At 69.2% G+C, this 13,695-nt stretch overlaps 1 protein-coding gene across 1 annotated transcript; it reads left to right on the forward strand.

Annotated features, from left to right (window-relative positions):
* The first annotated feature begins 595 nt into the window (after positions 1-595).
* PIN1 (peptidylprolyl cis/trans isomerase, NIMA-interacting 1) lies at positions 596-10,925 on the forward strand. The gene is made up of 4 exons (XM_058290177.2): positions 596-716; positions 2,617-2,829; positions 9,312-9,422; positions 10,310-10,925. Exons 1-4 carry the CDS (start codon positions 659-661, stop codon positions 10,417-10,419), a joined length of 492 nt encoding a protein of 163 aa, XP_058146160.1. The 5' UTR covers positions 596-658; the 3' UTR covers positions 10,420-10,925.
* Positions 10,926-13,695: the final 2,770 nt, after the last annotated feature.

Consider the following 13,695-nt stretch of genomic DNA (forward strand, 5'->3'; position numbering starts at 1 on the left):
CCGGCCAGAAATCCACGCGGGCGGCTTGGCTTTGGACTACCGGGAGGGAACAGGTGGGAAGAGGGAGGATGGAGGAGCCAAACTTAGGCCTCTGGGCTCCCAACTACTCGTCACCAAGGCGACGGCGTTGCTATAGCAACAGCAAAGGCCCGAAGTACCTCGTCGGCTACCGTTACTCCCGCACCCGCCCGGCACTTCCGCAAAGGCGGCAAGCGGGGGGGGGGGGCCTTGCAGACCTCCGGGAAGGACTGGGACAGCGGGAGAGGCCGCTGCGGCAGCCCAGCCGCAAGCCCGCCCCCGTCCAGCTCTCCCCTGAGGGAGCCGCGGCGGCACCCGGCCTCCGAAGCCGGCCCAAGGGCGTCGAGAGGGGCGGGCGCGCGTCCCTGACGCACCACTCAGGAGCCGAGCCGCGGCACGGGGCGGGGCCAGGGTGAGGCCGGCCGGGGGCGGGGCCCGAGGGAAGCGGCGGTGGGGGCCGCCCCCTCTCGCTTCTGCCCAATAGGAGGCCGGGGAGCGAAAGCCGACGGCCGAGGCGGCCAGTGAGCGTCGTCGCCGGGCCCGGGGCGGGGCGCGCCGCGCCAATCGGCGGCGGGCGGGCGGGCGCGGGCGTCCGAGGCGGCGCGGCGGAGGCGGAACGGGCGCTGCGGCAGGAGGGAAGATGGCGGACGAGGAGAAGCTGCCGCCCGGCTGGGAGAAGCGCATGAGCCGCAGCTCAGGTGCCGCGGGGGTCGGGGCCGGGGCGGGGCCGCGGGCGCAGGGGGCGAGCTCCTCCTCGGGCGCGGCGGCGTCCCCGCTTCTCGCCCGTGGGGCCCGGCTCGCCCGCGTCGTCCCCGGGTAACGGCCCCGACCCTCCCCGTGGGGCCTCCGAGCCTCGGGAGCCCGGGGGAAACTGAGGCAGGGGGACGGGGCCGCCGAGGCCCGGCGCGCCGCGGGCCGAGGGAGGGCCTGGGAAACCCCGCGGCGCATCCCCGGACTCCCGGTCTGGCCCTGCCGGGCGTCATGCGGCTGACGGCCCGTGGGAAAGTCTCTGGAGCGGAGACCCCCCCAAGCCCCGAGCTCGGGGCGCGGCTCCAGGGGATTGCCTGGCCTTAGGTCCCCGAGAAACACCTCTGCCATCCGCATTTCGTGCAGGGCCTGCGGTATCCACCGCGGACGTCCTGCCTGAGCACGGGCCCGGGGCTCGGGGCCCGGTTTTAGGGTTTCCCACCGCAGTGGCGCCAGCAGGAGGCCGCAGCCATCGCTTCGCTAGGCACGGTGCCAGGCGTGTTTTCTCCCTGCATCTCCACAACCCTGGGAGGTAGGAAGTTACCGCTCCCATTTTGCAGGGACGGAAACTGAGGCCAGAAACGCTCGAGGCACTCACCCATTGTCCTGCAGTTCAGGGGGAGGGGACTGGATTAGAACCGGGGCCCCTTCCCATAACCACCTCACCGGACACTGCACACTCCCAAGCAGCAGGCCCAGCGACTGCCCCCACAGCCCAGATGTCCTGGCATTAATAATTCGTGGCTGTTGAGCGCCATGTGCTCTGGAGAGCGTTTTGCATGCATGCATCCTCATTGGCCGGCCAGGTTCACCCCGGTTCTTATTCTCTCACCCCCACTCTTGAGAATACCGAGTCTCAGGGAGCTAGAGCTCCTTGCCAAGGTTTTGGAGTCAGTGACTCAACTGGATGTGCCTGCAGAGCCTGTGCCCTTTGCCGTGGTGCTCCAGCCCTTGCTCGTGGCTGGAGCCTACAGCCTCATCCGGGCCTCCACTCCCAACGGCCTTCTTCAAGGCACTGCCCTTCACCGCCCTGGGCCCGGGTCCCCTGTGTGGCGCAGGCAAACCCTCAGGCCCTGGAATGACAGCTGTGTCTCCTGGGTTTGCAGACTCCGCTCCTCCGTGCTCCACATTTCCTGGGCAACTTGTCCTTCCTCCTTATTCTGCAGCACAGTATACCATGCTGCCACTGAGAGTCGAGCTCTCGTGTATAGCTCCTGCCTCCCCCTCCTCCCCCACATGTGTCCCTGGAGCAGGGTAAAACTCAGGAAGCGTTATGTGTTCCTGCTGTCACCAGAGATGGGGCAGGCACGGCCTCCGTTTTGCCATCTATAAAATGGAGGTAACAGCTTCTCTCGCGCTCTTTGTGCCTGCCAGACTCTGTCCTGAGCACTTTCTGGATGAGAGATCACCAGTCCTAACGACCCCCCTACTGTGAGCTCCATTTTACACTGTGAGGCCCAGGGCAGGGAGATCACATGACGAGTGAACAGCACAGCCGGATTTGAACCAGCTTGGCTGTCGAGTGCACACTCTGAAGCACTCCTCCCTCTTCCTCTCCTGTCACCCTGAGTTACTTTCCTCCTTGGGGCTATCAGTGACTGGCGTTGTCTTATTTGCTACTTCGGCGCCTGTCCGTCCCCCGTGAGAGTGTCAGCTTCCTCAGGGCAGGGACCGGGCGGTGCCACGTTGGCCCCAGCATCCCTAGGGCCGGTGGCACGCGGTGGACGAGCTGCGGATGTGCCGCGTGAAGGCAGTCCACGGGCCGGTCTCCCGTCCCGGCTTGCGGTCAGGGACCCAGGGTGGCGTCCCGCGAGCACCACCCCCGCTGAAGTCCCTTCCCCTCCCCTCCAGGCCGGGTCTACTACTTCAATCACATCACCAACGCCAGCCAGTGGGAGCGGCCCAGCGGCAACAGCGGCGGGGGCAGCAAAAACGGGCAGGGGGAGCCCGCCAGGGTGCGCTGCTCGCACCTGCTGGTCAAGCACAGCCAGTCCCGGCGGCCCTCGTCCTGGAGGCAGGAGAAGATCACCCGGACAAAGGAGGAGGCCCTGGAGCTGATCAACGGTGAGCACGGCCAGGGACGGGGCTCTCCACGGAGAGCCTTCACCCCCGGGGAGGGGCGGTGGGGAGCGGGCCTTGGGAAAGCAGACCAGACCCTCCGCCCGCAGGGCGGGGCCTGCGCCTGGCATCCCACCCCCACCCCGGCCACCTTCCCGCCATCCGGCATTTCATGGGGTACGTGGGGGGGGGGGGACTTTGGAGAGTCCCTGTGCCCGGTTGAGCCCCGTGACGTCAGAGGACCTGCGTCACCCCCCTCTCTCCCGAGACTCACGTTTGCTCCTCTGTGAAATGGGCGTCGTGATACCCCTGCCTCTGAGGACTGAGGCACCCAGTCGGCCCCCACGCACGGGGGGTTACAAACGTGGGTGGGCGGGTCTGCGGGAGGCGGGAAAGGTCGCACGCGCAGAACTGGCGGTGGCGGGTGAGCTCCGACCTGAGGACAGAGGCCGCTTGTGGCTGTGTTCCGTGTTTCCTTCACCTTCTTGCGCAGGGACTGGCTCGCCTCTCAAAGGGTAGACGGTGAACAGTTTCAGCCTTGCAGCACCTGTGGTCTCTGCTGCAGCAACTCAGTTCTGCTATTGTGGCGCCAGGGCAGCCGGAAACAATACGTGGACGAGTGGGCAGGGCTGGGTGCCAGTAAAACTTTATTTGCAAGAACAAAGGGGATTTGGCCCGGCAGGGTTGCCAGAGCTTTGGTTTAGAGCTGTCCCCGATGGCACTCCTACCTGTGTCAGGCCGTTTAAATTGAGATTAATAAAGTATATATATATATTTTAATCATTTCCTCAGTTGCAGAAGCTACACTGCAAGTACTCAGTAGCCCTTGTGGCCAGCAGCTGCCGTATTAGCCAGCGTGGCTATAAAACATTTCCCTCACTGCCGAAGGTTCTGTCAGGCAGTTACGGGGAAGGTCTCGTGGGTGGATTTATCATCCTCTCAGCCTTTCTCTCCCATCAGGGATCCCAGAGCCCTCCTGGGCTGCTTCCTGCCCCCACCCCACACAACCAGTCCCTCACCCACGCCCAGGCAGCCTGGGTTCCTTCCAGCTCTCGCAGGGCCTGGCTGTGTGACTTTGAGCAAGTTACTTAACATCTCTGATCCTCAGTTTTTTTCTCCTGTAAAATTATTACCCTAACAATAGGACCTACTTCCTAGGGTAGTTGTGAGGGCTCTGACCTAACGCGGTAAAGCATGAATAACTGCCATGGCTGTTGTGTGAATCTCAGAAACGTTCTATAAACACAAGCAGTCGGTGTTACTGTCATTGTTAGCAAAGCGCCTGCCAGAGTCAGTACTGGGTGAGCACTGACTTGTTTCAATCTCACGTCGCTTGGTGCGGTCCTGGGCCTGTAGGATATGCCCCACACGCACACCTATCCAAGGCAGCTGGTACATAAAGCTGCCGCGTCGTATGTCCTAAGCACTGCAGAAAGGGGCCGGGTTCCTGGCGACCCCTTGAAGGCAGATTAAAGAGCTTGCCCCTGAGCGCCCCAAAGACGGAGAGCCCCCTGCGCTCCCACCGCCCAGCGCAGAGCCCGGCCTGGAGTTGGGCAGGGAGGCAGGAGCGGTCCCTGACCCAGGAAAGGGCGGAAGCCAAGGCCGGGGGCTAAAAGGTCCCAAGCCAGGCGGGTGGGGAAGGCGGCGCTGGGTATGGAAGGGATGAGATTTAGGGGCCCCCGCTAAGGCGGAGGAGGGCCCCGAGGGCGCGAGCCATCCGGGTGGCTTCCTGATGGCCACATGTGGCTGGGTGCAGGGGTGTGTCTCACCTTTAGCACCTTGGGGCGGGGGGGACGAAGCGCCGGGGACCGAAAGGTGGAGCCGTGAGGGGCTGCCGCTCTGGGGACAGGAGGAGGCCAGAGGGGCCAGTCAGGACAAGCACAGAGGGATTCCGGCCGTGCTCTCCCAGCCCTGCGGCTTCCGGGCCTTGTACGGGCGAGCGGGAGGTCACGGGAGGTCACGGGCGTTGGGAGCCTGAGCGGCAGGCGGCGCCGCCCCTGGTGGGGGGAGCCAGGATAGAGGTTCGGGCTGGGGAGGGACTGGTGAGAGCGGAGCAGGCGGGGATGGGGAAGGGGGGCGCACCTGAGCGGGGCTGGAAGGAAAGGTGCGGGGCGCCCCTCAGGACGGTTGCAGGGCTGCTGGGGCCGACAGTGAGGCGGTTTCCTGGGGGTTGCCGGGATCAGCGCGGGGCCCGGGGCAGGGCGGCTAGGGTGCGCGCAGGAAGCACTCGGGCCCTTCCTCACCTGGGGCCAGGAGGGCTCTGCAGACCCAGGGGAGCCGCGGTCTCTGGCTCATGCCCTCCATAGGTGCGCGGGGCCTGGCGGGCTCAGTGTGCAGACCCTCCCGTGACCTTGGCCTCAGACGCCCCCCTCCAAGCCTTGGCTGCCGGGCTGACCCACGCACGGCTCGGCGAGACAGCCCCCGGCTGCCTGTGTGCTCCGTAGGCGTCAGCGGCGTGGGTGCTGGGGCCTGTTCCAGGCAGCTGGGAGATCAAGGTGTAGGCCACGCCCTCCCGGCTGAGGGCCTGGGGCTGAGTCTTGTCATCCTCGGGTCGACCTGGTGCTTCCTGTCTGCCCCACGGGGACAGAAACTGCCTGCCGGGAGAGCAGCGCCTCCCGTGCCCTGCTGAGGCTGCTCCTGACCTCGGCTCCTCCGCAGCCGCTGGGCTGTGGCCAGGGCTGCGTCCTTGGCCCAGGAGGCCTGGAGATGCCCTCCCCACTCGCTCCCCGCACACTCGCAGCACCTGAGGGTCCCGGGGTATGCGGCCTCTTCCCCGCTCCCCCAACCCCAGCACAGGCGCAGGGCAGCCAGCTGCTTTGTCCCGGGTCCCCTGGCTCAGCAGCACCCCGGCCTGGCCTCTGGGCTGGGCCCCTGGGCTCCTTCTGCTGGACCTCAGGACCTGGGGGGCGGCAGTCCTCACCCTGTTACCTCTGCTCTCTTCTCCTGGTGCCCAGGGGGCTCCCGACAGGGCGGAGGTTTGGTCGGGGGGCTGGGCAGGGACTGGGCCGGTAAGCCTGTGTCGGGCCCACAACCGCCCCCTCTGCTCGCTCATCCTCTCGCCGGTGATTGAGGACCGCGGCCCCGTGAGCCGCCGCCTTCGGTTACCTGTGGGGTGCTCGCCAGGCGCCAGTGTCCAGGCGGCCATCCCACGTCTGCCCTCCGGCGCGAGCTGCTCTCACCCCACCGCCCCGGGCAGGCAGCTGAGGCCTCGAGGGCCACGCGGCCCCCGTGTTCCGGAGCTGTGGCGCGGGCCCAGCAGCTGGAGTCCAGCTGGTGTCCCTACCACCCCTCTGGCCTCCTCAGCCTCGGGGACAAGCCGGGCAGGCTGGCCTGTGAGCTCCCCCCACCCGCACACCCCCTCCTGTTTCCCCAGCGGTTTCAGGGACTCCAGCATGCCCCGAAGCCAGCCCAGGGCCCTGCTCCAGCCTGGGGCAGAGTCCGAGCCCCGAGCCCCAGCCAGAGGGTGCCCCAGCCGGAGGGTGCCCCAGCCGGAGGGTGCCCCAGCCGGAGGGTGCCCCAGCCAGAGGGTGCCCCAGCCGGAGGGTTTCCCTGCCGGAGGGTTTCCCCGCCGGAGGGTGCCCCGGCCGGAGGGTTTCCCCGCCGGAGGGTGCCCCGGCCGGAGGGTGCCCCGGGAGGGTTTCCCTGCCAGAGGGTTTCCCCGCCAGAGGGTTCCCCCGCCGGAGGGTGCCCCAGCCGGAGGGTGCCCCAGCCGGAGGGTGCCCCAGCCGGAGGGTTTCCCTGCCAGAGGGTTTCCCCGCCGGAGGGTTTCCCCGCCGGAGGGTGCCCTGGCCGGAGGGTGCCCCGGGAGGGTTTCCCTGCCAGAGGGTTTCCCCGCCGGAGGGTGCCCCGGCCGGAGGGTTTCCCCGCCGGAGGGTGCCCCGGCCGGAGGGTTTCCCCGCCGGAGGGTGCCCCGGCCGGAGGGTTTCCCCGCCGGAGGGTGCCCCGGCCGGAGGGTGCCCCGGCCGGAGGGTTTCCCCGCCGGAGGGTTTCCCCGCCGGAGGGTGCCCCAGCCGGAGCGTCTCCCCACCGGAGGGTTTCCCCGCCGGAGGGTTTCCCCGCCCGAGGGTGCCCCAGCCGGAGCGTCTCCCCGCCGGAGGGTGCCCCAGCTGGAGGGTGCCCCGGCCGGAGCGTGCCCCGGCCAGAGCGTTTCCCCGCCAGAGGGTGCCCCAGCTGGAGGGTGCCCTGGCCAGAGGGTTTCCCCGCCGGAGGGTGCCCCAGGCGGAGGGTGCCGTCGTGGCAAGGGGCGTCGATGCGTGGGCCAGCCTGCAGTTTGCCTTTTCCTGTTCCTCCTCCTTGGCACGAGGGCTTGACAGGCCCTTAGGAAGTACACGTGCGGTGCCAGCATCGCAGCTTGAAGACCGGCTGCGGGTCCCTTCCCGCTTCCACGCGGCCCGTTTCCGTCACGTTTATTCACGCGTTCCTTACCCTCAGTGAACACTGGCTTCTGCCCGGCACTGGCTGCTGGGGACGCGGCAGCGAAGGAGGCAGACCCCTGGGTGAGACGCACGTGCAGACAGGACAGGGCGCGTGCCGCCAGGGTCTCGTAGAAGCTTCCGGATGAGGGCAGGGGACGGCGGGCGAGGGCAAGGCTGGGAGACGCTCACGCAGGGCCTCGAGGCGCAGGCGCGGGCGGTGAAGAGGGATCCGAGGGGCCTCGTGGGCCTGGAGGCCAGGCTGTGCTCCCCCACCCTCGGCCTGTGGCCGGGGCCGGACCCCCGAAGGACAGCTTTTAAACCAACTCAGGGAAGAGTTCTTTAAAAAGCTTTTTAAAAAGTCGATTCCCGTTCTGAACATGAAACGTTCGAGAAAAAAGCGTTCTCGAGGAAGAACGTTTTCCGAGAGAGCTGGCCGGTCCGAGGAAGATGCGGGCGACGTGACGGAGCGGGGGCAGAAGCGTCACCTCCACCCGGCTTCAGGCTCCCCTCGCTTGCACGCTTGGGGCGCACACGTGTGTGTTTTGGGCGAGCCGTCCAGTCTCAGGGAGCCCGGGCCTCGGAGGACGCAGCGAGATGACGCTCGTTCAGGCTCAGAGCTGGGCGCCCCCGGGTGCTGGGGCGGGGGCAGGCGGGTACGCTGGGGGCCCCGTACAACCAGGCTTCCCAGCCGGCGTCCCGCGGCCACGCGGTGGGAGAGACGGGGAGTCGCGGCGCTGGGCAGGTGAGGCCGGGCGGGAACCAGAAGGCCAGGGGCAGGGGGGCAGCCCAGGGGCACCTGCTTCAGGTCGGCGTTCCCGACGGACATGTCCAGCCCAGGGCGCCCGTGGGCAGAAGCCCCTGCCACGCGCAGTGCCTGGTGTGGCCCCGTGTGCCAGACCGGCAGGCGGCCCGGCAGCGACAGGCAGGTGGGGAGGGCGGGTCCACGCGGTGGCTTCAGCGCTGGGCCCTGCAGCCCCCACAGAAGGGAGGGGGCGACCGCAGGCGACGATGTCCAGTCTCCCGACGTCTCCCTGGGCGCGGGGCCGTGCTGCTGGTGACGACGCCTGGTTGGGGCTGAGGGATGCCCGGGAAGAGGGCAGGCGCGCAGGTCGGGCAGGGGCGAGGGGTCCACGTGCTGGCCACGTGCACGTGGGGTCCCAGGAGACGCCGGGGCAGTGAGGAGTGTTGTCAGGACCGCTGGCTCCTCCAGATGCCACGCTGGTGGCTGTACCCACGGGGGCGGCGTCTTTGTGCCAGAGCAGCTGCTGGGGCCAGAGGGGGCCTGAGGGAAGGACAGGCCGTTCCGAGCCCCTTTCCCGCCACCGCAGGGGCCGCCCCGGCTCCCGGCAGCCGGGCCATCTCGCCCCCCTCCGTGGGGAGCCCTTCCCGCAGGGGGAAGACCTCCTTTGCCTTCCGCCCTGTTGGTCCTGGCGCCCCCGCCCCCCGGGGCAAATCGGCACCCACTCTGGGCGGTTTGGCCCGTCCAGTGCTCTGCCGGCCGGGGTTGGGAGCGACGCAGCCCCGTTTCAGGGGCCCGGCCGGCCCGCCTCCTCTCCACAGGTGGCCCTGCCTTTCTCCCAGAGTCTTCTCCAGAAAACTCGCCCACAGCAGCCCTCGGGGGCTCTTTGGGGGCCCTCAAGGCCCCGTCCAGCCTCCTCCTTCTCCCTCCCCCCGCCTCCTGCTTTCCTTCCTGTTCCGTCTTGGGAGTGGATGGTCTTTCTGAGTTTGCACGGGCGGGGGCGGCGTGGCCACGTTGTGTGGGTGTACGGGCGGGCGTAGGAGCTGCGGGCAGCCGGGGTGCAGGGGCAGCTGCGCGAGGCCGGGAGGGCCACGTCGTAGGTGCTGCGGAGGGCCGCTCTTCACGGAGGCGAGTGACCGGGCGTGCGGGGAGGAGGCGTGGGTGGAAGGGTGTCGACGTGTGTGTGTGGGGGGGTGAAGCTTGCACACGTGTGTGGGCGTCTGGGGAGCTGCGGAGTCGCCCGCGCGGGCGCTGCGGGGCAGAGTGGGCAGTGGCCCTTGGCTCCCCAGGGCTGCTGGCTGACCCGACGTGACTCTCCCCGCGCCCGCCCGCAGGCTACATCCAGAAGATCAAGTCGGGGGAGGAAGACTTCGAGTCCCTGGCCTCCCAGTTCAGCGACTGCAGCTCCGCCAAGGCCCGGGGGGACCTGGGGGCCTTCAGCAGAGGTGCGCAGGGGCCCGTGGACCCTCCCCCACCGAGGACCCTCTGGCGGGCGGGCGGGGGCAGGGGGAGACCTGGGGGCCTTCAGCAGAGCTGCGCAGGGGCCCGTGGCCCTCCCCCACCGGGGACCCTCGGGCAGGCAGGGGCAGGGGGGACCTGGGGGCCTTCAGCAGAGGTGCGCAGGGGCCCAGGGACCCTCCCCCACCGGGTACCCTCGGGCGGGCCGGGGGAAGACCTGGGGGCCTTCGGCAGAGGTGCGCAGGGGTCTGGGGACCCTCGGGCAGGCGGGGGCAGGGGGAGACCTGGGGCCTTCGGCAGAGGTGCGCAGGGGCCCGCGGACCCTCCCCCACTGGGGACCCTCGGGCGGGCGGGGGGCAGGCCGGCGGCGGGGGGTCTGGGGGCCTTCGGCAGAGGTGCGCAGGGGCCCGCGGACCCTCCCCCACTGGGGACCCTCGGGCGGGCGGGGGCAGGCCGGCGGCAGGGCCCTCTGGCTCCACCAGGTGGCAGCACAGGCCGCCTCTGGCCTCGTGGGGGCGGGGGCTCGGCGCCTTCTCCAGCACGTTCCTCCCCGGGGGCGTGCGCCTCCCCCGGCTCTGCAGTCGTGCCCGCCCCAGACCTTCCCCTTCTCCTACTGGGGGTCTGAGGCTGGGGTCCCCGAGAGCCCGAGGACGCGCCCCCCAGGAGCCTCCTCCCCGCCCTGCCCCCCGGGGTTTGGGGTCAGGCCAGAAGGGGCATCGGGGGCCGGCCTGGCTGGAGCAGGGGGAGGGGCCCGGAGGCAGCCAGGCCTCCCCTCCCCGTCCCCGGGCCTGCGGGGTGCCCAGGGAGCGGGCAGGCCGGTCCTCCTCCTCCTCCTCCTCCTCGGCCGGCTCACCGGCCCCTGGCGCCCCCGCAGGTCAGATGCAGAAGCCGTTTGAAGACGCCTCGTTTGCGCTGCGCACGGGCGAGATGAGCGGGCCGGTGTTCACGGAGTCGGGCATCCACATCATCCTGCGCACCGAGTGAGCGGCGCCCGCGGCGGCCCAGCTGCGGGGCGAGCGGCGGCCCCGGCCCCCGGCCAGGGCGCCCCTCCCCGCCCGCCTCACAGTATTTATTGTCCCCAGAACGGCGGGAGGGGGGCTCTTCGCGGGGGGAGCTTCGGGCCCTGCTCCCTGGCCGCCCCCGTTGGGGCCGCCCCCGCCAGGCCGTCCTCCCCCCTTGCACCTTAAGGAGTTGACTTCAGCAGGGCGGCGGGGGCGGGGAGGGGAGGCCCCCAGGCGCGGGGGCGTGGGGCGACGGTCCCAAAGAGAAGGCCCGGCCCGCCGAGCCGGCCCCGCACCGCCCACGGCCCCCACCAGGGAGGGGGCCTGCGCGAGGGCCCCCACCCACTTGTTTCTAGTTACGCCACGTTCCTCTGTTCAGTTGCAAAAAGCAAGCGCTGGGCCTGGGGGCTCAGGCCGCCCGGCAGTCGGCCCCCCCCCCCAGGCGGCGCAGGCCCCTGCCCTCTCCTCTATTAAACCTCGGAACCTCTGCGCTGCCGTCTGCTGTGTCGTTTTCTCCCCGGAGATGGGGTGGTGGCGGGCGGGGGGTCGTCCTCCCCTCGCGCCGGGTGCCCCGGCCTGCAGGCTGCCGTTTCCTCCCCCGCGAAGCCACCCCTGAGCCCCCGCAGGAGGCCGCAGGCTGGTTCAGGAGCACAGCGCGTCCGACGACGCCAGGGGGGGTGGGCATCTGCAGGGGGCCTCCGGGGCAGCCCCCTCCCCTACACATGGAGCCGGCCCCCCCCCCCCCCCCCCCCGCCTGCTTCCCTGCCACCACAGACGCCTCCCAGCTTGCTCCCGGGTCCGCCGGCCAGGCCCCCTCTGCAAGTGCAGTTACCATGGCAACGGGGTGCCCACCACCGAGTGTCTGCAAGAGCACATCTTCCCCAGCCATCGCCAGGGAGGGGGGACCCCTACCGTGTCGGGGGCGTGGGGGGAGGGGAGGGGGCTCAGGCACCATGTCGTGGAGGAGCAGAAGGGATTCCTTGAGGGATGGGGCGGGGCTACCTCGCTACCAGCCCTCTGTCTGTCCCCCAGACCTCTGCCAGGACAGGCGGCAGTGGGTGTGTGCCAGGGCCTGTGCTGGGGGCAGAGCCGGGGGCTGGGGGGGGTTCGGCCTGTTAATCTGGGGCCCAGACCAGGCGCCAGGGGTGACACAGGGCTCAGGGGCGCTGAGCAGCCCCGGGAAGCTGAGCCGCCAGTGGAGGCCGCGGTCTCCACCGCCTCTACACCATCGCCTCGTACACCATCACCTGCGCTGCGCGTCTGTCACTGGGAAGGTTCGATGGATTTCCCCTCCGCTCGGCGGGGTGGGCACAGCCACTGGAATGTTCTCCCACCACCCAGGGGAGCCTCGAGGCTGGCCCTGCAGCCTCAGTTGGGAGGGGGGTAGCTCCTCCCCTCCTGGCACCGTGGAGCCCCGAGGAAGGACCCGAAACCGGGGTGCAGGAGGGTGCGCAGTGCCGGTCCAGTAGGGGGTCTCCAGGAAGCAGGGCCTGTGCCCACGTCTCAGCACACGGGGGAGCGTGCATCCCCGAGACCCTGACGGGGAGGGCTGTAACGCGGCTTAGCGGCGCTCCCTGCCGCCGTGGGCCCCCAGCGCGGGACCCGGTGCCCGTGACCGCCGCCTCCGCCAGGGTCACTCGCGGGTGTTGCCTGCCCTCCGGGATGCTGGGAGGCCCACCAGGGAGCCACTGCCCCCTGCCCCGGCTGGGGAGGGCCGTCGGGCTCTTCGCCTTTCGCCGAACACTAAACAAAGTCGCAGTTGGAGAAACGTGCCCCAGAGCCCACCCTCTGTGGCGGTGGCTGCCTCCGCCTGCCCCGCACTCCCACCGGCCCTCTCCCGCCCGGGCTTTTAGGAGGTGGGTGCTGGCGTGGCCGCCCCGGTGTCCGCTCCCATCCCGGACTCCTTCCTCCCCAGCGGGCTGCCTTCCACCCGCCAGCACGCGGGTCCCAGCGGCCCCCGCTCCACCTGGGCGGCCCTGCCAGGGGCCGGGGTCGGCGTCCCCGCAGCGGCCAGGTACACGGCCGTGCCACGGGGACGGCCCAAGCCAGACACTCCCGCGGGCGCTCCTGGCCCTTGGCTGGGGCAGCTCCTGCAATCATCAGCCGCACCAGAAGCCGCGGGCCACGGGAGCACGGGGAGGGCCGGGGCCGGTGTCAGCGCGTACGCAGGAGTGAGGGCGGCAGCTGAGGCCACGTGCACCCCCCAGCACCCAGCGCCAGGCCCGCGCCCCTGAGAATGCGGACGTCCAGCTTTGTGGGTGTCCCAGACAAATCCGGTGGGAACTCAGCAGCCGCAACCCGACTCCGGGGAGAGTCCGGCCTCAGGCCGATGACCCACCCTTCCCGCATTGCCCCATCTTTTGGAGATTTGCCTCCAAATGAACCCAAACCTGGAGGGAGCGAGGGCAGGGGGCGCAGGCATCCGAGTACCCCAGCACTGTGCCTTTTTTTTTTTTTTTAAAGCAGGCACGGAGCAAAGTGCCTCTCCAGGTGCTAACCCAGGCATCGATTATTTTTTGCTGTCAACCTTGTTAATTTAAATGGGAATGAATTGCTCTTCCTGGAGATTTCTTTAAAAATTGGTTTTAAATGAGTGCATTAGGCAGCCACATGTATTATTCATCGGTTTCCTCTCCCGGTACGGCCTCCGTGTCCCGAGTTCCCGGAGATCCCAGCGCGCCGCGGAGATGATTTAATCAGGACAGTCATTCATTAGAGATGGGGGGACGTCCCCCCAGGGGTGGGGAGCCCTGCTCTTCAGCTTCTATTTGGCGGGACGGGGGTTGGGCCAGGGGGATCTTGTCGTGCCATTCCAGCCCTGGACTCCCCCCATGCCTTAGGGGAGCTTTGGGGGTCTGAGGACTCAGCCCGGCACCACCCCCCACGGCCTTCGTTCCTGGCTGCCAGCCACTGGCAGGGAAACCTCAGGTGCCTCCGCGGCCCCCCTCGCTTTCCACTTGCCCAGCCCCTGCTCATCCCCCACCCTCACAGGCCCCTCGGGGGCCCTGTCCCCCACCTCCCCTCCGTCCCCGGCCACCAGAGCGGGGCAAGCTTCCCCTCCTGCCCCCCCCCACCCCCGTATCCCCAAGGCTCCCTAGGAATGGCCCTTCTTCCTTCTCCAGTCTTCCTGTGCTCGGGTGGGGGCCCCCTTCCCACCCGGGCCCCTCCCAGGTAAACGGGTGCTGGGTGAGGGGTGGAGGCACGTTCAGCCGAAGGCACGAGAGGCACCCTTAGGTGCGACTCAAGTTACCTTGAAAAA

The sequence above is a fragment of the Dasypus novemcinctus genome, chromosome 30 (assembly GCF_030445035.2).
Source record: "Dasypus novemcinctus isolate mDasNov1 chromosome 30, mDasNov1.1.hap2, whole genome shotgun sequence".
NCBI lineage: Eukaryota > Metazoa > Chordata > Mammalia > Cingulata > Dasypodidae > Dasypus > Dasypus novemcinctus.

Coding starts and splice junctions, on each gene's coding strand:
- PIN1 (XM_058290177.2), top strand. CDS start 659: ATGGCGGACGAGGAGAAGCTGCCGCCCGGCTGGGAGAAGCGCATGAGC. Junction 717..2,616: donor GCGCATGAGCCGCAGCTCAG/GTGCCGCGGGGG, acceptor CCTCCCCTCCAG/GCCGGGTCTACTACTTCAAT. Junction 9,423..10,309: donor CCTGGGGGCCTTCAGCAGAG/GTGCGCAGGGGC, acceptor GCGCCCCCGCAG/GTCAGATGCAGAAGCCGTTT.